Here is a 26,340-nt window from a genome sequence, read left to right on the forward strand (position 1 = left end):
ATAAAAGTTGCTTAAAATTCTGAGATTGCATTTTACTGTTTTTATTTATTTTGAGGAAGACTGAATGTTTTCGTGGCATTGAGATGAGTAAATGCATGTTCACATTTAGTCTTGAACTAAAATAACCAACACACACAAATACACACACACACACGTTGACAGGAGAGGTGTCAGTCAAATGTGAAACAGTAACTAGCGTTACTTATTTGAAAAAGTAACTCAGATATTTTGTTGTAAATTGAAAAAGGAATGCGTTTCTTTGCTAGTTACTTGTAAAAGTAATCTGATGACGTAACTCAAGTTACTTGTAATGAGTTCCCCCATCACTGGTCAGGAATATAGAGGGAGTGAGGCTGACCTGTGACTTGACGACCATCCCGGGCGGCAGGTCCGAGACGAACTCCTCGAAGGCGACGCGCAGGTGTGCGTGCTGCAGGAGAGCGGACGAGGCCTGGCTCTTGTGCACCAGGATCACCTGGAAACCGTGTCGATGCCTCAGGTCACTCAGCTCACTGGCGAAGTTCACATCCGCTGCGGGAAGGACAGACAGAAATTCAGTTTCGCTTTTGTATGTGAAGTGTGATTGTTATGTGGAATGCACAATTAATCGTTATAAGAGCAAAGTCTTGATGCAAACACCCACGCGATCTTATTCCTAAACGACGATGATTTGGCTGTGTCCATTAAACACGTACGATCACAGCGAACATTCAGATGCGAGTTCTGAGCCAGAGAGAGCAGTCGTTGTGTATATGTATATTATTTCTGATACAATAATTCAGATTATCACAGAAGTACTTGGATCAAAGTTTATAGTTCATTGTCTACCTTTCAAAAAGTAATGACGCTTGAAATAAACATTTGTATCAATTACATCATTTCAACAGTAGGAGGCGACAAGTGAAATGTATTTGTCATTGAATCATTCATTCAAGAGATTCGTTCAAGATTATCTGAGATTTATAGTTCAGTGTCTAGAGCAAATCACCTTCGAAAAAGAAACTTGACACTTGAAATAAATATTTGTATTAATGACATCGTTGCACCAGTAGGTGGCGACGAGTGACTGTTAAATGTATTTGCCATTGAATCGTTATTACAACAACAACAAAATGAATTCACCCAGTAATGAAACAAGTGAAGTCTTTATGAGTCATTGAATCATTCACTCAAACAGATTAGACTGTTTTGCTGAGTGTGTTATTGTGCTGGTAACTTGGCAGGTTTGGGACTTTATGAATTTGTCATTGAATCTCTAGCTGTCTTTCAATACAAAGTTGCGAATTTAACTTGCGCGCAAAAATGGAATATCAAAAATCATGTGTGAATAAAGCAGCGTTTCCATCCCATGTGTTCAAGAGAACAAAATCGTCAATTACTGGGAAATTATCCCAAATTATCAGTAATAAAACTGAATTTCTGCAATCTTTCTCTTTTCCCCTCCATCATAACGAGTGTCTCGCCGCGTAAAACTCAGTAAGCGCTGTCGTGTTCCCTAGCGTTCGGATGCTGGTGTTCGGGAACACACTCGTGTGTGTGAGACGCTTCTGGAGGGAATTACACACACTCATTCTGAACACACACTTCCACTCCGGCGTTTCAGAAACACCAAACCAACATTAGAGACGCTGCGACGCCATTGGTCCACTGCTTACTCCAGTTATCCAATCACAGCTGACGCTGAGGGAAATTTACACGAGTTTGTTGCACATCGAGGGATTTATTCAGTAAACGCGTGCGTTTCCATCGTAGTTTATGTGCACGTCGTCTTATTGGATGAAAAAAGATGTCTGCCTTAAATGAGCGCATAGGTTTTATATGCATATTTTCAGAATTTATTCGCATCTTGGCGCTTCCGTCCAACGTTTTTTAATGTGAGATCCTAAAATTCCCAATGAAACAGGATGACGGAAACATTGCTAGTGACACTCGATTCGTTCAAAACACGGATTCATTCAGTAACGAAACACAGCTGTGTGTTGCTCTGAGACGCACAGCAGTTCTGCCGTGGATTGGAACTATTCTCATTAGCCAAATAGAACAAAAAAAGGCAATATTATGTGCAAATTGTTACTCAACTTGTTGGTTGAAGTGTTGTATAAAATCCATTATCATATTTGCAATCGTGCCGATATTCGGGAAAAATTGCAATCTTGCTCATGTGATGTTTGACTATAATCCAATATAAATATAATATACAAAAACCCAAAAAAAAGGGGGCATTTTTTCCCTCAAAATCCAAGACACGGGCAAATACTGCATTTTAATAGAATACATCAAGCTATGCATGCGTTGTGTGTTTTTTTGTCATATCATACGTCGTTAAAACAATTACGATATCACAGACGACTCATTATATCGTTGGTTCTTCTGCTGTTTAGGAATAATAGCATATGTTGAAGGGGTGGATTCTGGAATCCAGATTCACTGCTGCTTCAATCTAATGAGTGATTATAATCAAGGTATTAATCAATATTTTTCCTTCTAAATATCAAATGAGTTGAATGACTTCTCTAAGCTTATGAGATTTTACTTCTTTATGGAAGTTACCAGTGTGATTACTGAAATATTTAAACGCTTTTTAAATTGCTCTTTTATAGCATTTAAACTTGTTACTTGCCATGAAAATAGCCAGACATGTGTTAAAACGCCACCTGACCACATATATGACCCCGTAACACAAACCCAGTCTGGAGCCGCACGGGTATATCTGTGGCAATAGCAACTATACATCGTATGGGTCAAAATTATACATTTTTCTTTTATGCCAAAAATCATTAGGATATTAAGATCATGTTCCATGAATTTATTTAGTAAATGTCCTACCGTAAATATATAAAACATGTATTTTTGTGAGTGAATGCAGCACAATCGTGAACATAAATGCACAACTTTAAAGGAGATTTTCTCAATGTTTACATTTTTTTGCTCCCTCAGATTCCAGATTTTCAATAGTTGTGTCTCGACCAAATATTGTCCTATCCTAACAAACCACACATCAGTGGAAAACTATCAAGCTTTTAGATGTATAAATCTCAATTTAAAAAAAAAATGTACCCATGTGACTGGTTTTGTGGTCCAGGGTCACACATATTCTCTAATGTCTGTATTTGGTCTGGCCCAAGCCAGGAATACAGCAACAGTGCTTGCTCATTTAGCCCGGCTTCCAGGAATGAAATATGGACTTGTTTTGTTTGAGAAAGGTCTTCAACGTGTGTTAAAACATATATCTGTTCTTCTAGCTCACAATGACGACTATGTCACAAGGGTCATTGGAACCAATAGTTTAAGTGACCATTTCTTAAAGCATTTACTTTACTGTGTTAGATTAAAGTGTCCTTGAGAGAGAGAGAGAATGTGTTATCTGGATGTTTTGAAAATACTCTCGTTTATCGTTAGACCCCGACCAAATCCAACCTTGAAGAAGCTGTGTGTGTGTGTGTGTGTGTGTGTGTGTGTGTGTTCTTGGTTACAGGTTAGGGAACAAGTGGCATTATTAGACTTGTTTTCTGCGACATGTTGGCGACTAGAAAAGCAGATCTGCGACCCGGAAGGTCACGACGTGCCTAACTTCAGGGTCTGCCGCATAATCTATGAAAATGTGTGTTTATCTATTTCTTAGCCAATCAGAATCATTACACCTGAAGTAATGACGTATCTTAGACCTGGGTGAAGGGTATAACTGCTGTGGTCAGTGTAAGAGAGCGGCCTACGAACTCCTTGTGAGTCTTGAAGCTAAACTTCTGCTTATGAAACTACAAACTATCTTCAGTAAAAATTCCGACTCTCGTCTTAAACACACTGCACGTCTAACTCCTGGTGTTAATTGATCATATGCTCATTGGGTCTTTAACTGTAAATTCCCTAACAATGCTCCATTATATCAAGCACTTTTATCTAAGAGACACATCTGATTTGTCATGATATAAGCCCCTTGAATATGTTTGAGTTGTGTGTTTGTGGACACGTACATGAAACCACGATGACCGTAGCGGGAGCAGCGTGTGTGTCCGCGAACCTCCTGAGACTCTGACGCAGTTTATCATCGGCTGCATTTTTGGCTGTGGCGTTAATGTGGGCCACCGTCACCTGAGCAGGACGACATCAAGTCAGCAGTAAACAAATGCATAAGGAACAATCATGAATACAAGGAATGCAAGAAGTGCTGTAACTTCAGTTTCTATAGTTTCACTCATATGAAAAAAAAACAATCCGAGGCACTCGAGCAATTAGTTTTTAGAAAACATAAAAAGCCTTTATTCTTTCATGGCTTAGATTTTAAAAACAGGTGACAAGCAACGGCACACCTAAGCGTAGCGGCCAATCAGCCTTCATCAGGGTGAGTGACAAACAATCAGATGTCACATGACATTAGTCACATGACAATCACCTGGTCATGCGACAGGACAAACAGAAGAGAGAAAGTCCAAATATTGCAAAGAAAATATAATTACATTAACTACAAATAAATGTTTTTGTATATATATAGCTTGGTTTAATCATGTTATTGTGAGATATTTTCTTTGTAATATTTCATGATGACCAGGTGATCGTCACATTGGACAGTTTTTTCTGACGAGTGAAACACAATCATGCTCTGGTTGATCGGTGATGCTCGTGCGCACCTGGCAGTTGTTGAGCTCCTGGATGACGGCTTTGTTCTCTTTGTTGATGTCACACACGCAGATGAACTCGGCCTCACGGTGTCCCTGAAAGAAGCGCTCTCGAAGTCTCTGCACCAACGTCGCAGCCGAGCGTCCGCTGGGAACCGCACAGTTCTCGATGTCCCAGAACACCCCGATGGGGGGCAGTGTTTCCAGCGCGCCGCTCTCTGAAGAACCTGCACACAAACACACACCCTGCGTCTCAATGTCCACACCATCCATCCTCAACAGTGTGTGAGATTAAAGTAAGTGTCCCACACTGCACAAATGCTTTTCTTACTTCGTATTCGTACAAAGCATAAAACGTTGAAAAGAGTGCCAGAAGTCCCCAGATGATCTACCATTTCCAGTGGATTTTGGAAGTGTGGGGATCCGTGCTCACTCTAAAGGCTTATATTACCCACAACCCATTGCGATTTGGAGGAGGAACTACAAACATTAGTAGTGTTAAAAAAAAACTACAAAGCATGGCGGATATGCGCGACAGTGAGAGGTTTAGAGAAAGGTTTGGGTGACCAATAAAAGTTTAACATGATAAAAAAAATATTTATTTATCGTTATCCTGGTTATTTTTCATCTGCAATAACAATGTGGACTTTTATAAAGATCAGTTTGGCCATTAACTTTTAAAAGCATCATCATGCATCAATATGAGGAGAGTCTCGTCATGAAAGACTGCAGATCAACGAGCTTCTGCATTTCTCTCCGATGCATTAGAAAATTAAATGGAGGATTTTATCTTTGACAGATGATTGACAGGCCAGTTTACGGTGACAGGAAGTTACAGAGAGCAACTGTTGAAGACGCATGACGTGATAGTTCGTCCCAAAGCTTGTCTACTCTTCTGAGACACTCAAAAGTATGTACTTTTTCTTCACAAAAAGAGTACACACTTTTAGGGCACAGTAAAAGTACTCGTCCACTTCCTGCAGGGTTACACCAGCCATTCAGGAGTCTGTCTCTCATAGTCTACACTAGTTAGTTTGTAACTAACTCTGTACGGTTGCACTATTTGTTCAGAATGTAGCGCGTGTAAATATAGCAAAGCTTCTGCGGGTTTATGTAGGTACATTTAATATGATCTCTAAATGTAAATGTCTAGGGATAAACAATGTATTTAGTGACACTTCAGATGTTTAAAATACAACTTTCAAGATATCCATTACATTCATTTATTTAGAAAAAGAAAAGTAGCTTGAATACTCCAACTTTTACTGTATCTTCTGATCACACCACACAAAAAGATGTTCTTTCGTAACATTTTTCTTGTTTTCCAGTGCAATTGTCTAAAAATGTTTAAATCAAGATACATTTACTAGATATTCACAATAACATTACTGACTGCTTCTGTTGCTCTCATCATTTGCAAGTCACTTTGAATTAAAGAATCTGTTAGAAAAAGATTTTGTGAAACTGATCAAAATTAAGTGAGTTTATGCTAAAAACGGACTATGGACTAATTTTTTTTACATAACTCAAAGGGAAGTTTTCATAACTCATTGAAAGATATTAGTTCTTGTTTTAAGCATAAGATCATCATAAACTCACATTTTATATCATCTCAAGTTAATGTATCAAAGATGTTTAGATTTTTTTATTGGAAAACAGGACAAAAATACTGAGGAAGGTAAATTTTTTTGCAATATATGCATTTAATGCCATAACTTTATGAATTTTATGAAGTAAATCTTCTCTGTGTGATGGATTTTTTTAAATGAATCATAACTGACATTTCTTTTTCTTGCAGGATTAATTTTTATATGGTGTTGAAAACTAAATGTCCCCAACACTTCAGTCAAAGTCAGTGTGTGTCTGAATCTAACAAAAGGGGAAGAGAAACTTGACAGTTGTCTAAATATATAAACTCATGAGTAACAAAGTGAAGTAAAACAAGAAATCAGGATTTGCCAGAAGGGTTTGCTGAATTATACATAAGAATCAATCATATTGTAGAAAACTGATTTAATGAATCATGTCTCATTTGCCATGCTCCTATTCTATAAAGACTGTTTTCCTCTTTTTGCTGGTGGGATTCTCTCTGAAATTGAGATCCTCCGGTCGTGATTAAAGCATAATTGAATATTTTGTTTATACATAGTTATGTTGTAACTATATTTAATGGTGCAATGCACAAGTATTTAGAAAGTTGTGTTCCTTTTCATCAAAACTAGGTTGTGTAACTCACACACAGCTTGTGCAGCCGGCCTCAGCCCACTATCAGGAGTGAGTAAAACACTGTGCATTTTGTGTGTGTACTGACCATATTTCTGTGGGGATTTGCCTAAGTGGACACCCAGAAGACCGTCGGAAGAAACTCCCGTCACGCCACAGCCGTTGCACACCGGGACGGGCGGAGGAATGTTCGGCCAAACCTTCTCCGAGTCGACACGCAAACTCTGAAAAGCAGAAGAGATTGATGTCAGATGTCAGCGCAGAATCCACACGAGAGCCGCTTTACCACATTCCTGCCTCGCCATCAGTGGCTACGTGTACATGCAACCAAATAATCCGTTAGTAATCGGACTGACGGCTCAATCGCACTGAAAAGCCGTCCTGTAAACACCGTGATCCGATTGAGCTCGATCCCAATGAAATCTTGATCGGATTGAAAGGTTTATTCCTTTTCTAATCCGATCGAGAGAACATAAACACTTGATCGGATTGAAAACCAAAACTGAAAGGACCGCGCATGTGCAATGATGTAGAAATAGCGTAATGACGAGTGACGCGCAGAACGAGCTGCTGTTCCTGTTGAATAAAGTGTCGTATAAATGAGTATCTGTCATCCTATAATCCTCGTTTCTCTGCGTGTGTGAAGTGGAGCCGGACAACACACCACCAGTCCCTGCTTCAGACTCTCATCCACAGGCGACTGGTCTTGGGCATTTTTACTGAGCGATAAATATAAGAAGTTCATATGATCAATGTCTCCAAATTGTGACCAGAAATGGATAAATATTAAGTCCGCCGTTTAAAACAAATAAAAGAACCAATGTAGGATAACGGTGCGTTCACACTACAAGCGACAGTGACATTCATTTCAATGGCGAGGGGGCGTTTTCCGGCGACACGCGTGATCGCGGCCGTTGGCGACCTAATGGGGCGTGTCTGGCGACGTGACAAAGTTGAGATCGGTTTAACTTTATGCAAATGAAGAGCGACTTTCGGGAGCGACAACCAATAGGAGGGACGTCAGTGGCGCGCGTGATCATCCGTCTCTCTCTGACAGAGGCCAGCTGAACGAGAAGCTGATTTTAGCGGTCAGAAACTGTGCTATAAGTTGTGATGTATCTCCGTGTGCATACAGTGGTGTTCACAGCACTGACTCAGAGCCGGACTGGTTTCTGGAACACATATAGACGGTATTTGCCCGTTTGTTGCAATTAAATAGCCGCGATGGCAAAAAGCACTTTCTCGTTTCTCGTTCATCTTTAATATTATGCATGTTATACTGATTCAATTTATATTTTGAATTTTCCTTCCAAAATGTTTGTTTGTAGTGGCAAGAAAACGGATTTGTTGTCTACAACATGGAGAAACATCCGTGAATGTCACTCACAAACATTACTAGGCAACCAGTAGCGGGAACGCCCACTAGCGACCTGCAGCGACAAAGTCGCTTGTAGTGTGAACGTACCTTCATAGTTATTATGTGCAAACAGCGGGAAACTGTATATTCGTGCAGTGTGCGCATGTCAAACAATATATTCCGATTTGAAGCTTGTAACATTAATGCGCACATCGACCCGATCACTTGTTTAGCGTTCTTGTAAACACTACATGGATGAATTCAGTCCGACTGAAACAGAAGTTGTGCATGTAAACGCAGCCAGTGAGCGAGCGACCGGATCCACCAACCTTTCTCCAGCAGTCCTGCAAACAGTGCGCGCCCGCCACACACCGCGCCGTGTGTTGGAGTGAGTTAGAGCAGAGGTGAGGGGGTGAGGACGGGTCACCGTGTGGGAAACGACACTGACAGAGTTTACACAGAGAGGAACCGGTGTGTGTGGGCCTCAGGCCGGCGCAGTGTGACGCTGGAGGAGTGTGTGAGTGAGAGTGTGAGCGGGAGAGATACAGAGGAAAGCCTCCACCGGTGACGCCGCTCGAGCTCTTCTGCAGACGAACGCTTGCTTCACAGCAGGAACACACGCTTACGCTGAGACACGAGTGTGTGTGCGGGCCGGTGCTGTGGGGGGGCGGCGGGGGCACGTCCTTCAGCTCCAGGACCGGCTTACGGACCTCCATGGAATCGCTCTGGACAAACACAGACAGATAGGGTGGAAGAAATGTAATGTTCGGCAGGTGAAACTGGAAAAATTAGAATATGGTGCAAAAGTTCATTTATTTCAGTAATTCAACTTAAAAAGTGAAACTAATATATTATAGAGCAATTACATGCAAAGTGAGATATTTCAAGCCTTTATTTGTTATAATTTTGATGATTATGGCTTATGAAAAATTCAAAATTAGAATATTGTGAAAAGGTTTTAGTGATTATTTGCCACCACAATAGATTGTTTTATTTAATGCCATGTCAGCATCTAAGGATATTTTCATGGCAAAAATTAAATTATCATAAATACAATAAAACAAGTCATATTAGCTTTTTTTAAATTAACATGATATAAAGTCCAAAAGCTTTTCAGGCATAATCTTACTAAATAAGTCCTTAAAGGTGGGGTGTGTGATTTGCAAAACGGCTGGCAGATTTAGAAAATACACAACTCAAATGGTCCTGCCTTCTTTCCTTTGACTCCACCCATTCACAGAACATGGACATGGATGGGGGGGGGGGGATGGTACGACCGTTTGATTGACGCACTTACTGTCCAATGATTCTAGGTGGTCTTGGAAATGATTGGCTGGAGTTTTTCGAGTCCTGCCCGATCCACAGATGATTAAATTGCTTAATTTTTATTTCAGTGCTTCTAACTCAGTGGCTGTAAGTGGGTTAGGAATAGGATTTTAAGTGATTTTGAAAAAATGGCCAAAAAAAAGAGAATTACATACCCCACCTTTAAGTGAAATAACTTCATAAAAGAGCATTCTACTTGTATTATACCCAGGATAAGACTTCCATTGACCTTCTGAACACAAATGATATAAAATATATTTTTAGTGTAATCTGAGAGCTTTCGGTCCCTCCATTGACAGCTACACAACTGACACTTTGATGCTTCAAAAAGATCATAGAGATTTTAAAACTAATTAATATGAATTGAGCGGTTTAGTCCTACATTTTCTGAAGAGACTCGATCGCTTTATATGATGAACAGATTGAATATAGTTTTTTTATTATACATTACATTTATGCATTTGGCAGACGCTTTTATCCAAAGCAACTAACATTGCATTTCAAGGTACACACATTATATTACATATAAACATTCATCAACTCACTCATCAGTTGTGGTAATCGGACCATCACTTGACATGCGAGAGCCAATGAGGTTCATTCTCGTGTTACGCATCACAGTTGAGCTTTAGCAAGAGCCAATGAGGTTCATTCTCGTGTTACGCATCACAGTTGAGCTTTAGCAAGAGCCAATGAGGTTCATTCTCGTGTTACGCATCACAGTTGAGCTTTAGCAAGAGCCAATGAGGTTCATTCTCGTGTTACGCATCACATTTGAGCTTTTGCGAGAGCCAATGAGGTTCATTCTTGAGTTACGCATCACATTTGAGCTTTAGCAAGAGCCAATGAGGTTCATTCTTGAGTTACGCATCACATTTGAGCTTTAGCAAGAGCCAATGAGGTTCATTCTCGTGTTACGCATCACAGTTGAGCTTTAGCAAGAGCCAATGAGGTTCATTCTCGTGTTACGCATCACATTTGAGCTTTAGCTAGAGCCAATGAGGTTCATTCTCGTGTTACGCATCACATTTGAGCTTTAGCAAGAGCCAATGAGGCTCATTCTCGTGTTACGCATCACAGTTGAGCTTTAGCAAGAGCCAATGAGGTTCATTCTCGTGTTACGCATCACATTTGAGCTTTAGCAAGAGCCAATGAGGTTCATTCTCGTGTTACGGATCACATTTGAGCTTTAGCAAGAGCCAATGAGGTTCATTCTCGTGTTACGCATCACATTTGAGCTTTAGCAAGAGCCAATGAGGTTCATTCTCGTGTTACGCATCACATTTGAGCTTTAGCAAGAGCCAATGAGGTTCATTCTCATGTTACGCATCACAGTTGAGCTTTAGCAAGAGCCAATGAGGTTCATTCTCGTGTTACGCATCACAGTTGAGCTTCAGCAAGAGCCAATGAGGTTCATTCTCGTGTTACGCATCACAGTTGAGCTTCAGCAAGAGCCAATGAGGTTCATTCTCGTGTTACGCATCACAGTTGAGCTTTAGCAAGAGCCAATGAGGTTCATTCTCGTGTTCCGCATCACATTTGAGCTTCAGCAAGAGCCAATGAGGTTCATTCTCGTATTACGCATCACATTTGAGCTTCAGCAAGAGCCAATGAGGTTCATTCTCGTGTTCCGCATCACATTTGAGCTTCAGCAAGAGCCAATGAGGTTCATTCTCGTGTTACGCATCACATTTGAGCTTCAGCAAGAGCCAATGAGGTTCATTCTCATGTTACGCATCACAGTTGAGCTTTAGCAAGAGCCAATGAGGTTCATTCTCGTGTTACGCATCACAGTTGAGCTTTAGCGAGAGCCAATGAGTTTCATTCTCGTGTTACGCATCACAGTTGAGCTTTAGCAAAAGCCAATGAGGTTCATTCTCGTGTTACGCATCACATTTGAGCTTTAGCAAGAGCCAATGAGGTTCATTCTCGTGTTACGCATCACATTTGAGCTTTAGCAAGAGCCTATGAGGTTCATTCTCGTGTTACGCATCACAGTTGAGCTTTAGCAAGAGCCAATGAGGTTTATTCTCGTGTTACGCATCACATTTGAGCTTTAGCAAGAGCCAATGAGGTTCATTCTCGTGTTACGCATCACATTTGAGCTTCAGCAAGAGCCAATGAGGTTCATTCTCGTGTTACGCATCACAGTTGAGCTTTAGCAAGAGCCAATAAGGTTCATTCTCGTGTTTCGCATCACAGTTGAGCTTTAGCAAGAGCCAATGAGGTTTATTCTCGTGTTTCGCATCACAGTTGAGCTTTAGCAAGAGCCAATGAGGTTCATTCTTGTGTTACGCATCACATTTGAGCTTCAGCAAGAGCCAATGAGGTTCATTCTCGTGTTACGCATCACGTTTGAGCTTCAGCAAGAGCCAATGAGGTTCATTCTCGTGTTTCGCATCACAGTTGAGCTTTAGCAAGAGCCAATGAGGTTCATTCTCGTGTTACGCATCACATTTGAGCTTTAGCAAGAGCCAATGAGGTTCATTCTCGTGTTACGCATCACATTTGAGCTTTAGCAAGAGCCAATGAGGTTCATTCTCGTGTTACGCATCACATTTGAGCTTCAGCAAGAGCCAATGAGGTTCATTCTCGTGTTTCGCATCACAGTTGAGCTTTAGCAAGAGCCAATGAGGTTCATTCTCGTGTTACGCATCACAGTTGAGCTTTAGCAAGAGCCAATGAGGTTCATTCTCGTGTTACGCATCACAGTTGAGCTTCTGCAAGAGCCAATGAGGTTCATTCTCGTGTTTCGCATCACATTTGAGCTTTAGCAAGAGCCAATGAGGTTCATTCTCGTGTTTCGCATCACATTTGAGCTTCAGCAAGAGCCAATGAGGTTCATTCTCGTGTTTCGCATCACATTTGAGCTTCAGCAAGAGCCAATGAGGTTCATTCTCGTGTTACGCATCACAGTTGAGCTTTAGCAAGAGCCAATGAGGCTCATTCTCGTGTTTCGCATCACATTTGAGCTTCAGCAAGAGCCAATGAGGTTCATTCTCGTGTATCGCATCACATTTGAGCTTCAGCAAGAGCCAATGAGGTTCATTCTCGTGTTACGCATCACAGTTGAGCTTTAGCAAGAGCCAATGAGGCTCATTCTCGTGTTACGCATCACAGTTGAGCTTTAGCAAGAGCCAATGAGGTTCATTCTCGTGTTACGCATCACATTTGAGCTTCAGCAAGAGCCAATGAGGTTCATTCTCGTGTTACGCATCACATTTGAGCTTCAGCAAGAGCCAATGAGGTTCATTCTCGTGTTTCGCATCACATTTGAGCTTCAGCAAGAGCCAATGAGGTTCATTCTCGTGTTACGCATCACAGTTGAGCTTTAGCAAGAGCCAATGAGGCTCATTCTCGTGTTACGCATCACAGTTGAGCTTTAGCAAGAGCCAATGAGGTTCATTCTCGTGTTACGCATCACAGTTGAGCTTTAGCAAGAGCCAATGAGGTTCATTCTCGTGTTACGCATCACAGTTGAGCTTCAGCAAGAGGTTTGTTCTCGCACGTCATGCAGGTTCGGTTGAGCTTTTGTTTATCTTTGCTCATCAGTGAATAAAAGCTGAAATTCAATCTATTCATCATATAAAGCGATCGAGTCTCTTCAGAAAATTTGGACTAAACCACTAAATTCACATGAATTAGTTTTACGAACACTTTATGTCAAAGTGGTAGTTGCGTAGCTGTCAATGGAGGAACAGAAGATTTCCTCAAAAAGATCTTCCTTTGTGTTCTGAAGATGGACGAAAGTCTTACGGGTTTGGAAAGACATGAGGGTGAGTAACTAATTAATGACTGAATCTTCATTTTGGGGGAAATATCCCTTTAAGGCTTTACACAATGCTCTTGCAATCCAGGTTACAGGTCACTTTAGTGCTACATGAGCGTTTCAAAACATCAACAGCTCGTATAAACCCTCATAAACATCTCACCTGTGAGTGTGGGCAGTCGGTGAGTTCGCAGAACCTTCACAACAGCTGAACATCCCACCTGTCGGACATCATCACCACCTGCAGAAGAAACAACACACCTGACCTCAGACCAGTGCTGAACTAACGTTAACTTACATCAGCTCAACAAGCGATAACTGACTGGAAAACATCACTAAAGGCCTTTTAAATGATGAAAACAAACGCAAACGGCCGTTAATCGGTCAAATTAAAGCTAATGACGGACACATGAGAATCAGAGTCTCACAAACGCGGCTAGTTTTCACGAGTTTCTGTGTTTAGTGTTTGTTTTGTTTACACATGAACCGTGTTTCGCTCATAGACTGCTCCGTCCCTGTCAATCGCCGTTTAGTTTTCGAGGAAACATTAGAAAAACACATATCTGACTAATAAAACTGATTGTTTAATGTATTTAATGAGAGATTTCGAATCAATAACAACTCACCGTCTCGCGCTGACCGCAGTGCCGCCCGCAGTCTCCCTGGTTACCAGACTTCCGACTGATCAGTGCCGTAAAGCCAACGCAGATGTCGTAAAATGAGCATCGCTTCCACAAGAAAGCGGAAACGGTTTGCAGTGTTTACCTCTAAATATTAAATCGTTTAAATTACATAATAGAAAACTGCGTGCGAGTAATTTACCAAGACAAATATTAAAATATACGTTCAGCACCATACAAACATAAAACAACCCTTAATCATCCGATGTTATATAATTGAATCAGTCTAAAAATGTTACACAAGACCAATAAACGAATCTTAATGTGTGTTGGCATTAGTACAGGTGAAATGTTTATTAATGACACACATTATGAAGAAAACATTCATGCACATGAAGAAGCAAACGTTATAATTATAAATTCATCCCTCAACACAACTCTTATTGCTGTAAAAGCCTTTCTGATCGCATTAAAGCCCTCCAAACTGAGTACACACAGGCTACAAATGGCTAAATACACACATATATAGAGAAAGTAAAAATTAGACGACAATTTTAAACAATAATAAATGTAAAGAGCTAATTTATAAAAACTTAAAAGCTAAATCTAATGTGATAATATTATGAGAAAGCTCAGTTTGCTATACAGTTCACCTGGTGCTCAACATCGATTTAGTATGAGCATATCTATACTTTGTAACTTATTTCATGATATTTGTGACAATAAAGTGTTATAGTTAAAGAATAACTGTGTTCTGTGGATCACATAAGTGGCTAGTAAAACTCTGCCACCATTGAGACTGATACAAACCATACGGTCACATCAAAATTAGAGGACTCAGAAGCATCGCCTCATGTTGACGGCTTCTGCACTATGACAATAAAACAGTATTCATGTTTATATCTATAAAAAACAAAACAATTTGAGGGGTATTCATTAAATACAGAGAATGCAAGCATACACAAGAATAATATCCTCCTGTACAATATACAGTTCTAATGAGTCACTTGACTATATATCTGGCAACAACATACAGACAGACAGTGTGATGAACAACCTGATCACATGATCAGGGTCACGTGACGGGATCCGAGGAACCGGGATCTGGGGCGTTTGTAGGCGTTCATAACGGTCTACGGCAATGAACAACTGGTGCACGTGTTTATAACAATGCTAGAGTTCAGCATATGCTGGTTTCTAATGGAGAAATCGAGGAAAAGTCAGTGAGAATCAGTTCTCTACGGTATCACGGGTACAATAGAGAAACATGAACGGCCCATTCGGCCTTCACACACACACACCAGTCAAAAGTTTTGGATCTGTACGGTTTAAAATAAGTATTTTCTGCTCACCAAGGCTACTTATCTGATAAAAACAAAACAAAAACTGTAAAAATGTTACATTATGACAATTTAAAATGATTATTTTCTATGTGAATATATAGCAAAGTGTAATTTATTCCTGTGATCAAAGCTGAATTTTCTTCAGTGTCACATGATCCTTCGGAAATCAGTATGATATGATAATAATTATCAATGTTGGAAGATTTTTAGGATTCTTTAATGAATAGAAAGTTCAAAATACATTATAAATGTAACGTTTTACCAATTTAATTTACCCTTGATGAATAAAGAGTATTGATTTCTTTTATTTCCACCTACAAAAATTAAAATTCTTACTGACCCCAAACTTTTGGACGGTAGTGTTTAATGTTACAAAAGCTTTATATTTCAGATTAATGCTGTTCTATTGAACTTTCTATTCATCAAATCATGAAATAAAAATGTAAATAATTGTTTTCAACACTGATAATAGCCAAATCTATCATATCACAATATTATACTGATTTCTGAAGGATCATGTGACACTGAAGACTGGAGTAATGATGCTGGAAATTCAGCTTTGATCACAGGAATAAATATATATATGAAACTGGAAAAATTAGAATATGGTGCAAAAGTTCATTTATTTCAGTAATTCAACTTAAAAGGTGAAACTAATATATTATATAGACTCATTACATGCAAAGTGAGATATTTCAAACCTTTATTTGTTATAATTGTGATGATTATGGTTTACATCTTATGAAAACCCCAAATTCAAAATTATAATATTGTGAAAAGCTTTTCATAAGCTGTTAGACATAATCATCCAAATTATCACAAATAAAGGTTTGAAATATCTCACTTTGCATGTAATGAGTCTATATAATATATTAGTTTCACCTTTTAAGTTGAATTACTGAAATAAATTTACTTTTGCACGATTTTCCAGTTTGGCCTGTATATTCACACAGAAACCAGCAGTTTTACATCAGAATATTTCACAGTTTTGCTGTATTTTGAATCAAATAAATGCTTCCTTGGTGAGCAGAAGAGACTCCTCTTTGAATCGCAGCGATCCCGATGGTCATCCTGGTCGTGCTTCAGTGCCGAGGCGCCTCACGCTTGCTCCCCGTTGTGAATCCTCTGGTGCCGCTTCAGTTCTCCGGAGCGGAAGAAGTTCTTCCCGCACTGTGTGCAGTGGAACGGCCTCTCGCCCGTGTGGATGCTCTGGTGGCCCTTCAGGCGCTCCAGCCTGGAGAAGCTCTTGTCGCACTGGTTACAGTGGTACGGCTTCTCCCCGGTGTGGATCCTGCGGTGCTCCTTCAGATGTCCCGACTCGGAGAAGCTCTTCCCGCACTGGAAGCACTGGTACGGCCTCTCGCCCGTGTGTGTTCTGTGGTGGCGCTTCAGATCCCCGGACCTGAAGAAGCTCTTCTCGCACAGGGTGCACCGGTGCGGCCTCTCTCCGGTGTGAATGCGCTGGTGTCCGCGCAAGTGTCCCGAATCCGAGAAGGTTTTCCCGCACTGGAGGCATTTATACGGGCGCTCGCCGCTGTGGATCCTCAGGTGGCGTTTGAGATCTCCGGATCTGTAGAAGCGCTTGGCGCACTGGGAACACTGGTACGGCCTCTCGCCCGTATGCATCCTCTCGTGTTGCTTGAGATGCCCGGAGTCGGAGAAGTTCTTCCCGCACTGGAGACAGTGGAACGGACGCTCTCCTGTGTGGATCCTCTCGTGGCGCTTCAGATCTCCGGATGTGGGGAAGTTCTTCCCGCACTGGAAGCACGGGAACGGGCGCTCTCCGCTGTGTATTCTCTGGTGTCTCTTGATGTCGTTGATTCGGAAGTATTTCCCGCAGTCCTGGCAGTGATAGGGCCGGTCCGCCGAGGGGCGGTTGGTGGATTTGGGGGAATCGGGAAGAGACAGGCTTTTAGGATCGGAGTCGCCGCAACAAGCCGTGAGACACTCTCCGGTCTGTTGCTGCAGATGCTGAGCTGGTCAGGAGAGAACAACACCACGCCTTAAATTATTACATTGTTTAAATTAATACATTTTTAGCTAACGGTGATTTTGTATATGTGACCCTGGACCACAAAACCAGACGCATTATCTGAAATTGAGATTTATACATGATCTGAAAGTTGAGTAAATAATCTCTCCATTGATGTGTGGTTTGTTAGGATAGGACAATATTTGGCCGAGACACAACTATTGAAAATCTGGAATCTGAGGGAGCAAAAAAATCTAAACTTAAAAAAAATCTCCTTTAAGTTGTGCATTTATGTTCACGATTGTGCTGCATTCACTCACAAAAATACATGTTTTATATATTTACGGCAGGACATTCTTCATGGAACATGATCTTAATATCCTCATGATTTTTGGCATAAAAGAAAAATGGATAATTTTGACCCATACGATGTATAGTTGCTATCGGCACAGATATACCCGTGCGGCTCCAGACTGGGTTTGTGCTCCAGGGTCACATATGTACATTTCTAAAATGCATAACTTAGACAGACACCTCTGATAACAGATCACTCTAAACTGTAATGTGGACCATTACACACAATGCATTGCAATTTCTCACATGCATAATGATACGCAAGAGCATTTTCAATCTCAAAATACTGGATTCATCGGTAACACTTTATAATAAGGTTCATTAGTTAACATGAACTAATAATGAACTGCACTTATACAGCAATTATTAATCTTTGTTAATTTCAACATTTACTAATACTTTATTGAAATCTTGTTGACATTAGTTAATGCAGTGTGAACTAACATGAACAGAGATTAACAAATACAGTAACAAATGAATTGCTCATGGTTAGTTCATGTTAGTTAGTGTTACCGATTCATTCCCACGAAACACCATCATCAGGTGTGTGTGTGTTTCGCAGTGTTTTTAGTCAATTAAAGGGATAGTTCACCCATTTACACACACTCATGACGTCCAAACCCGTAAGACTTTCATTCATTTTTGAAACACAAATGAAGATCTTTAATGAAATCTGAGAGACTTCTGTCCCTTCTGTCCCAACATTTCATGATGTTGTCAAGAAAAGACAACATCATTATATGATTAAGATTTATTTTGGGCTTTTATTCACATATAAACATTGATCAGCCAACATAAAAGCTCAACCATGCCATGTGACCCGTGAGAACAAACCTCATTGGTTGAGCTTCCACTTGCCAAACTTGAACGCTGTAAACATTGTTAGCTTATGTTTATATGTGAATAAAAGCCCAAATTAAATCTGTGCATCATAGAAAGCGATCGGGTCTCTTCAGAAGACTTGATTAGACTGATGATACGTTCAAATTGATTTATTTTATCATCTCTTTATGAATGTTTTGGGTGAATAGGCTTTCAGTGACGGGACAGAAATCTCTCAGACTTCATTAAACATATATTTGTGTTTTGAAGATGAATGGAAATCTAATGGGTTTGGAACGACATGAGAGGGATATGTTAACATTTTTGGGTGAACTAACACTTTAATAGTGAGTAGCTGAATAAATGCATCAGGGAAAATATGGGCTATGAGCAACATGATATAAGGAGATTATTAAGGAATATTATAGACAGGGGTGCACATAACTGGTACGCAGGTACGCATGCGCGACAAAAATCAGGAATGCGTAATGTAGGGGTGGGCGATATGGCAAAAATATCATATCACGATTTTTTTCAGGAAAATCACGATTCACGATTTTATCACGATTCCTTTTCATCTTGGTTTTACTATTTTGCAAGTGACTGAGCATCACAGCCAAACTAATGTCCCTATTTTAAAAACAAAGCCTTAGGTAACAACATATAAAATAAAAAAGAATGGCAGACATTTAGGCCAAAGTGGAGAAGATAAAAAATATTTGTCATTGTCTTTGTTATTAAAAATTAAGAACAAAGATACACATACACAACTTAATATACAAATAAAAAAAACAGTGCTTTATTTTTTCAGCTACAGGTGTATTTAACAGCATTGTAGAAAGTAATTAAATGAACAAATATGAAAATAAAACACAACATCGACTTCACTTTATACATTTTACATTGATTCTTATTAAAGCGACTATTAAAGTTCTCAGTCAAGAGTGAGTGAGATGCTCTTTGTATTTTGTTGTTTTATTAACAGGGATAGTTCTCCCAAAAATGTAATTCTCTCAAGCCGCTTTAAACCCGAATAAGTCTCCCTCTTCTGTTGAAAATGAAAGTTATTTGGAGGAATGTGGGTAACCTAAGAGTTGATGTACCCCATAGACTTCCATAATAGTTTTTTCCCACTATGGTCAATGGGGACCAACAACCGCCCGGTTAGCCACACTCCTCCAAATATCTTCTTTTGTGTTCAGCACAAGAAAGAAATTAATACAGGTTTGGAACAACATTAGAGAGTGAGTAAATAATGACAGAATTATTTTTGGGTAACTGTCCCTTTAAGGACAAGCGGCAGCATGTTTACTATTAGGGCTACTGTCACTTTAAGATCTGCGCGCAACGAGTATACACGCATTTGACAAGCAGATTTTTTCTTAATTTTTTCTATTGTTCTTTCACTTTAGACATAACCAACTTTGTTTATGTAAACCTTGTGTGTATTTGACAGTATTAGCGCAATAAGATAACTTAGTCCAGTAAGGCGCTGTTAGACTGGCGTTTAGTGCATGTGCGCGCGTCGGGTGTTTGCGCTCAGAAAAGCGCTCGTTAGAACAGCACATCAGCAGCGAACGACATGTTTAACCGGCAAGGCTTTAAAGCACATGCAAATAATTCATTTTTATGAACAACAGTGTCCCGTTCCTCTGCATTTCATGTGGATATACGTCGCGCTGTACAGTGTGTTGAGACGGAGGCACCAGAAATGCAAACTGATAAAATGGACGATCCTACGATATTTCTTCAAAAGCAGATCGTGGAGACATTATAATCGTCCACGATCAAAAATCGTAATATCGCACACCCCTAGCGTAATGCCACTTGTGTTACTGCGCACCTTTGCGTACTTTAAGGGTAACTGTCGCCAAAATGCAACCTAGGCAGTGTTAATTTCATTTTTTTCACAGACGACCACTATGACGAATAAAAACTAGATCTAGTCTTTACAGAGCGTACAGTGCATCCGTGCAATTAGATCTGCACACTCGGTCTTAAAGTGACAGTGCGTAATAAACCTAATGCCTTCTGTACACTTAATATTGATCAAACAACAAAATAAAAAGAGAAAATTCACTGCTCTTTAATATAAGGATTAATTATATTTAATTTATAAAAATAAATATATCTGAACAATCAAATAAAAAATAAAAACATTTCCAAAGGTGTTTTCTATCATTTTAGGTCGTTTTTTTCACGCTGATGTAAATTTAAGTGTTCGTTTTTTTTAATAAGTTTGGTTTTAGTTAGTTATTTTTATGCTATAAAAACGGGAATGTGACGTCATGATTGACAGCTGTGGCCACGCTACATATGGGACGAGTACCAAACACCATCTCCTGGTCCTCACCTGAGTAACTCACTGAAAAAGTTATGTGCACCCCTGATTATAGATGAGGTTAAAGGGTTAAGTTCACCCAAACAACATTGACTTTGTTCCACAGAAGAAAGTCAGTCAGTAAATGCTGACAGAATGATCATTTTGCAAGACTGTAGTTATAGTCATGCCTTGATAAATGTTTTTATACATGCATGTTTTATTGTTTTTAGTTAACCGTGAAGCACTGTGGGCAACAACATTGCTATTAAATGTGCTATATAAATAAATATAAAGGTGCAAAAAGTTGTAGTTTTTATATTCTAGTCAATTATGACCTACTTTTTATTTCTCCTCATTTTAATTAACATACAACTGAACTGGTGCATGTGTTTGTGAATAAAATTGTAATCGTTTACTAACTCAGGTTTAATGTTATAAGTGCAACATTTGCAACAAAAACAACTTTTGAGATTGAAAATGACTCATGATCACAACTATTACTCATAATTCCCCAGACAGCATCATAGTGTTGCTCCACATCTGCTACACTCGGACCAGATGTGGGCCGACACCATGATGCTGTCTGGGTCATTATATTCTGGAAAAAGATAAAATAGTAAACGCACATCTTTAGCTGCGCTGATATTAAAGGAGAACTCCGGTCAATTTTAACATTGAGCTCATTTTTTTGTAAATTTGGAGTGCTGTCAATACAGAGAACAACGACATAAATCGGTGTTGCCTACACTGTGTTATCCTATTTTTAAAATTTGCACCCTGTTGACTTCAATGGGGTCTAATTTTAAACCTGCTTTTATTTCTCTTATCATCCTTGATGTGTCATTACAAGTGCCCAGCCATGTTGAGTGATTCCTTCAGAGTGAACATGAGTGAATCTGACTGCAGTAGATGTGAAAGATATGAATAAAAATTATGTTATTTCAGCCGTTTTCGGTCGAAGTCCAAAGTAGTCGATTGTCGAGTTCACGCGCATAGGTTTAGTTACCTATGATCACGCGCGTGAACTCGACAGTGACTTTGGACTTCGACCGAATACAGGATGTAAATACAGGTATTTGCGCTGGATAACATAACATCATTTTTATTCATATCTTTCACATCTACTGCAGTCAGATTCACTCGTGTTGTTCACTCAACATGGCTGGGCACTTGTATGACACATCAAGGATGTTAAGAGGCTAAAAGCAGGTTTAAAAAGTGTTGCACCATTGAAGTCAACAGGGTGCAAATTTTAAAAAGAGGATAACACAGGAGGGCTGTAACGATTAATCGAAATCCAAAATAAAAGTTTGTGTTTACATAATATATGTGTGTGTATTGTGTAAGGCTGTAAACGATTAATCGCGATTAATCGAATCCAAAATAAAAGTGTGTATTTACATAATATATGTGTGTGTATTGTGTATAATTATTTTGTATATATAAATACACACACATGCATGTATACATTTAAGAAAAATTTGTTATTTATATATAAAAGAGTTCTATTTATATATAATATAAATCATATAAAAATATATATGCAGTATATAAATGCAAATATTTCTCAAATATATACATGCATGTGTGTATTTATATATACAAAATAATTATACACAATACACACATATATTATGTAAACACAAACTTTTATTTTGGATTTCGATTAATCGCGATTAATCATTACAGCCCCTAGGCAACACCGATTTTTGTCGTTGTTCTCTGTATTGACAGCACTCCAAATTTACAAAAAAATAAGCTCAATGTTAAAATTGAACGTGGTAATGATGAAATCGTGAGCGGTGAGAGGAAAACAACACATTTACGGTACTATGCAAATGTGAAATGCGTGTGACGTCACTCACCGAAATGAAAGAAATCTTCCACACTCTCGTCTTCCTCTTTGACTTTGACTCCCACGGGCCGCCCGTAGTGCTCAAACGGGCCTGAGGGCAGAAACTTAGCGCTAGAGGAGAGAGACTGGGGCAGTTTAGTGTTTGTCGACAGAGCCTGGGGCAGTTTGTTCCCGAAGTCCTAAAACAGAGTGAATAACATCACACACACCGCGAGCCGCGTCCACCGACACTGACAGAGGACAACATGCCACACAATAAACATATCTGAGAGCAACTGAATATGAATATACCTCGATATCGAGACACGCTCTTCACATCAGATTAAATTCATTCTGTGTAAACGCAGCGGCGCGTGAGAGCGCTCGACACAAACAACACATCGAAAATAGCCTTTTAACCGGCGTTATTCCCCGTTAATCGAGCAGCCTGTGCTATTAGAACAACTGAACACTCACCAGATCCATCCTACTCGTCCATTTGTGTAAATTATCAACGAAATTCATCGGTGAGGAGGAACACTAGCAGAAATCTGATATTCACCGGAACTCGCTCCTCATTATCATGGATGTCGAACAGCAGCGCCTCCTACAGCAGCGGAGAACAATCACACACACACACACACACACACACAGAGAGAGAGAGAGAAGCTAGGTTTGTCATTGTGAGTTGAAAACATACGGAGGAAATATCCATCCAGCCCCTTACACTGGGATCGGCTCCAGCAATCACTGCTAATACATTACATTTACATCAGGAAAGCAATTTAATGACCATTTATAGGCTGGAAAATTAGCTATAGAGTTGAATATGTCCACTATATTAGGCTACATATTATATTTTTACTTATATCATTAAAATAGTATATAGTTGTTGTTATAGGGCTGTCAAAAAATTAATCGTGATTAATCGCATCCAAAATAAAAGTTTGTGTTTGCATAATATACGTGTGTATTATTTATATATAAAACACACACAATCGTGTATTTTTTTTAAGAAAAATTGGTTATATTTATATATAAAATATTTATAATATAAATTATATAAATGTATATACAGTATATAAATGCAAATATTTCTTAAATATATACATGAATGTGTGTATTTATAAAATAATTATACATAGTACACACACATATATTATGCAAACACAAACTTTTATTTTGGATGCGATTAATCACGATTAATCTTTTGACAGCCCTATTATCATAAAGAACGCACTATATTTCATTTAAGTTGTTATTTTTAACCTTTAATAAAAATAGCCTAGGGCTCTATGTTTTATTTTTTAACATGTATCTACTCCTGTAACTAATCAAAATGAATCGATATTGAATCAAGATGTCAAGCAATAATAAATACAGTAACCTGCCAGTAATTGTAACAACGCAGCTAAACATTGTAACATATTATCTGTAAACTTAATAAAAATAAGTTACCAAATGTTTTGACAATCACAACTTATTGTGATGCAAGGTTGTTGTTTGCATCACAAACACACACACACACACACACACACACACACACACACACACACACACACACACACACACACACACACACACACACACACACACACTTTAGATGGATGGATGTTAACCACTGATGTTAGGACAATGTATTTATGTTCTGTCACCACATGAAGCGGAAGTTGCGCTTGTCTTGTGAAAGAAGAAACGCTTCTGGAACAAGTACAAATGTGGGCGGGGCTTGATTGTGTCTGTGGGCGGTTGTGGTTTGCTATTGGTGGATCTCATGTGAGTGACAGGTTGCCCCGCCCATATCATCAGAGAAGAGAAGAGATGTCTTCAAAGTTATTCTGATTCAAGATTAGAAGACACATTTAAAAAATATAATAATTTATAATAAACACTGTAATATTCAAAAAACAAGGAATTGTCCGTTTTAATTTCATAAAGTCACAGAAATTCTGAACTGCTAATATACATTCATTAAAATGATTTGTAAACATACAATTTTTCAGTATATTTCTCTTAAATGCAGGCCTAAAGAAGCCTATTATTTAGCGTTACTAACATCTGTCCCGGTGTAGCTACAGAGCAGCATTAAAAAAGGAATATATTTGTTAGTTATAGGCTATCTAGGCCTATAGGTTTTTGACATTTAATTTGTTGGTGTACACATACATATATGCATCTCATGAGGAAACACTTATTATGCCAAAAAAAGTTCTTAAAATGTTTTAAATGATAGGACAGTTCTATAAAAGTTTTCCGCCTATAGTAATTAAATATGTTTACGAGCTTTTTAATTCATAAAACAAAATGAATTCATTAAAACTAAACCATATTATGATCTCATGATGGGAAGTGAAGCGCCTTTTCTGAGTGTGGTCAGAATTTTTACAAAATAATAATTCTGGGTTGTTTCAACCCATGGTTGGGTCAAATATAGACAAACCCAACTGTTGGATTTAACCCTTTCATGCATTAATTATGATAACCTCAGTCAGGATTTTTCCCCTATGTGTTTTTATTGCTCTTAGGGCATGAAAAACAAGATTTGATTTGAATTCTTTTTTTTTAAACAAATTTTTCAAAGAGATTTTCAGATGTCCACTTGAGTGACAGCATGCATTTATGGTTTAAACTGAAGAGATACTGTATTATAAACATAATACAATAATCAAACAGATAAAGTATGTGTATTTAACAAACTAATCAATACAATTATATCAAATCATGTGAAAACTATAAAATATGTACAAAAAATATAAATTCAAAATATTGCAAAGGCAATTGAACTACTTTTTTGATGTACAAGTAATATAATGTGTTACAAGTAACATGCATTACCTAATCAGATTACTTTTTGATCTAACAAGTAATGCATTACAAGCAACATGCATTATGTAATCAGATTACTTTTTTGATTTTACAAGTAATGTAATGTGTTACAAGTAACATGCAATACATAATCAGATTACTTTTTGATGTTAAAAGTAAATAAATGCATTACAAGCAACATTCATTATGTACTTTTTGATCTAACAAGTAATGCATTATGTAATTAGATTACTTTTTTTTGATGAAATGAGTAAAGTAATGCATTACAAGTCATTACATTACATGCATTACATACATTATGTAATCACATAACTTTTTTCAATGTCAATGAAAATTACATTCTAATAAATACATTCATTTACAGTAAAAAAAGTCACTGCAGATTAAGTATTTTCAAAAACAATATTCACAGTATAAGTATGAATTGTAGCTGAAATATAGCCATTGATGCATGAGGTCCACTATAGTGTACAGGTGATTAATCAGATTTTTCTCCCAATCTAAAATCAAAACTTGGAAAATGTTACTGTGATATGACTCATTAGATATTGCTGTATACTGCAATATTTTTTTTAACTACAAGAGTCTCCTAGGATAGAAGGAATGGTGGATATTCCGGAGCAACTTGGCATGTCTGACTGACCATCGGCCATCTTGGTTTGGAGGGGGGGGGATCGAAACACAACGGCTTACAACTTGGTTGCAATGTATGATGATGCAGTCCAGGCCAAAATGGGGGTCAACCGTGAAAAAATTGCAACAGAATCAAACTCAACTGATTTTGTATCCTCAATATGTCCTGAGTAAGGAAAAAAAAGCCCCGAAGAATCCCATTAGGGGAAAGTGGCGATTGAAAAAGACCCAAATATATCCTATTCATACGCCTATTCATTATTTTACTCACATGAATAGGGTAAAAAATTTAACCTTTAGATATCACCATGAAAATTACTGAGTT

General features: G+C 38.7%; 2 protein-coding genes across 4 annotated transcripts in view; both read right to left on the minus strand.

The window, feature by feature from the left end:
* The window catches only part of marf1 (meiosis regulator and mRNA stability factor 1), a 37,523-nt gene extending 23,489 nt beyond the window's left edge, over positions 1-14,034 (minus strand). For all 3 annotated transcript variants that reach the window (XM_079628000.1, XM_079627999.1, XM_079627998.1), the window contains exons 1-7: positions 13,915-14,034; positions 13,452-13,529; positions 8,523-8,918; positions 6,925-7,060; positions 4,626-4,840; positions 3,972-4,089; positions 359-531 (exon numbers count right to left, since the gene is read on the minus strand). In XM_079628000.1, the coding sequence (XP_079484126.1) occupies positions 359-531; positions 3,972-4,089; positions 4,626-4,840; positions 6,925-7,060; positions 8,523-8,909 (1,029 nt within the window). In that variant the 5' untranslated portion in view covers positions 8,910-8,918; positions 13,452-13,529; positions 13,915-14,034. The remainder of the gene's footprint in view (positions 1-358; positions 532-3,971; positions 4,090-4,625; positions 4,841-6,924; positions 7,061-8,522; positions 8,919-13,451; positions 13,530-13,914) is intronic.
* Positions 14,035-14,229: 195 nt separating this feature from the next.
* Positions 14,230-23,170, minus strand: LOC307006345 (uncharacterized protein). The gene is made up of 3 exons (XM_079627225.1): positions 23,034-23,170; positions 22,588-22,756; positions 14,230-17,227 (listed from the first exon to the last, which is right to left on the minus strand). Exons 1-3 carry the CDS (start codon positions 23,079-23,081, stop codon positions 16,350-16,352), a joined length of 1,095 nt encoding a protein of 364 aa, XP_079483351.1. The 5' UTR covers positions 23,082-23,170; the 3' UTR covers positions 14,230-16,349.
* Positions 23,171-26,340: the final 3,170 nt, after the last annotated feature.

This window comes from Phoxinus phoxinus (assembly GCF_949152265.1).
Source record: "Phoxinus phoxinus genome assembly, chromosome: 11".
Classification (NCBI taxonomy): Eukaryota; Metazoa; Chordata; class Actinopteri; order Cypriniformes; family Leuciscidae; genus Phoxinus; species Phoxinus phoxinus.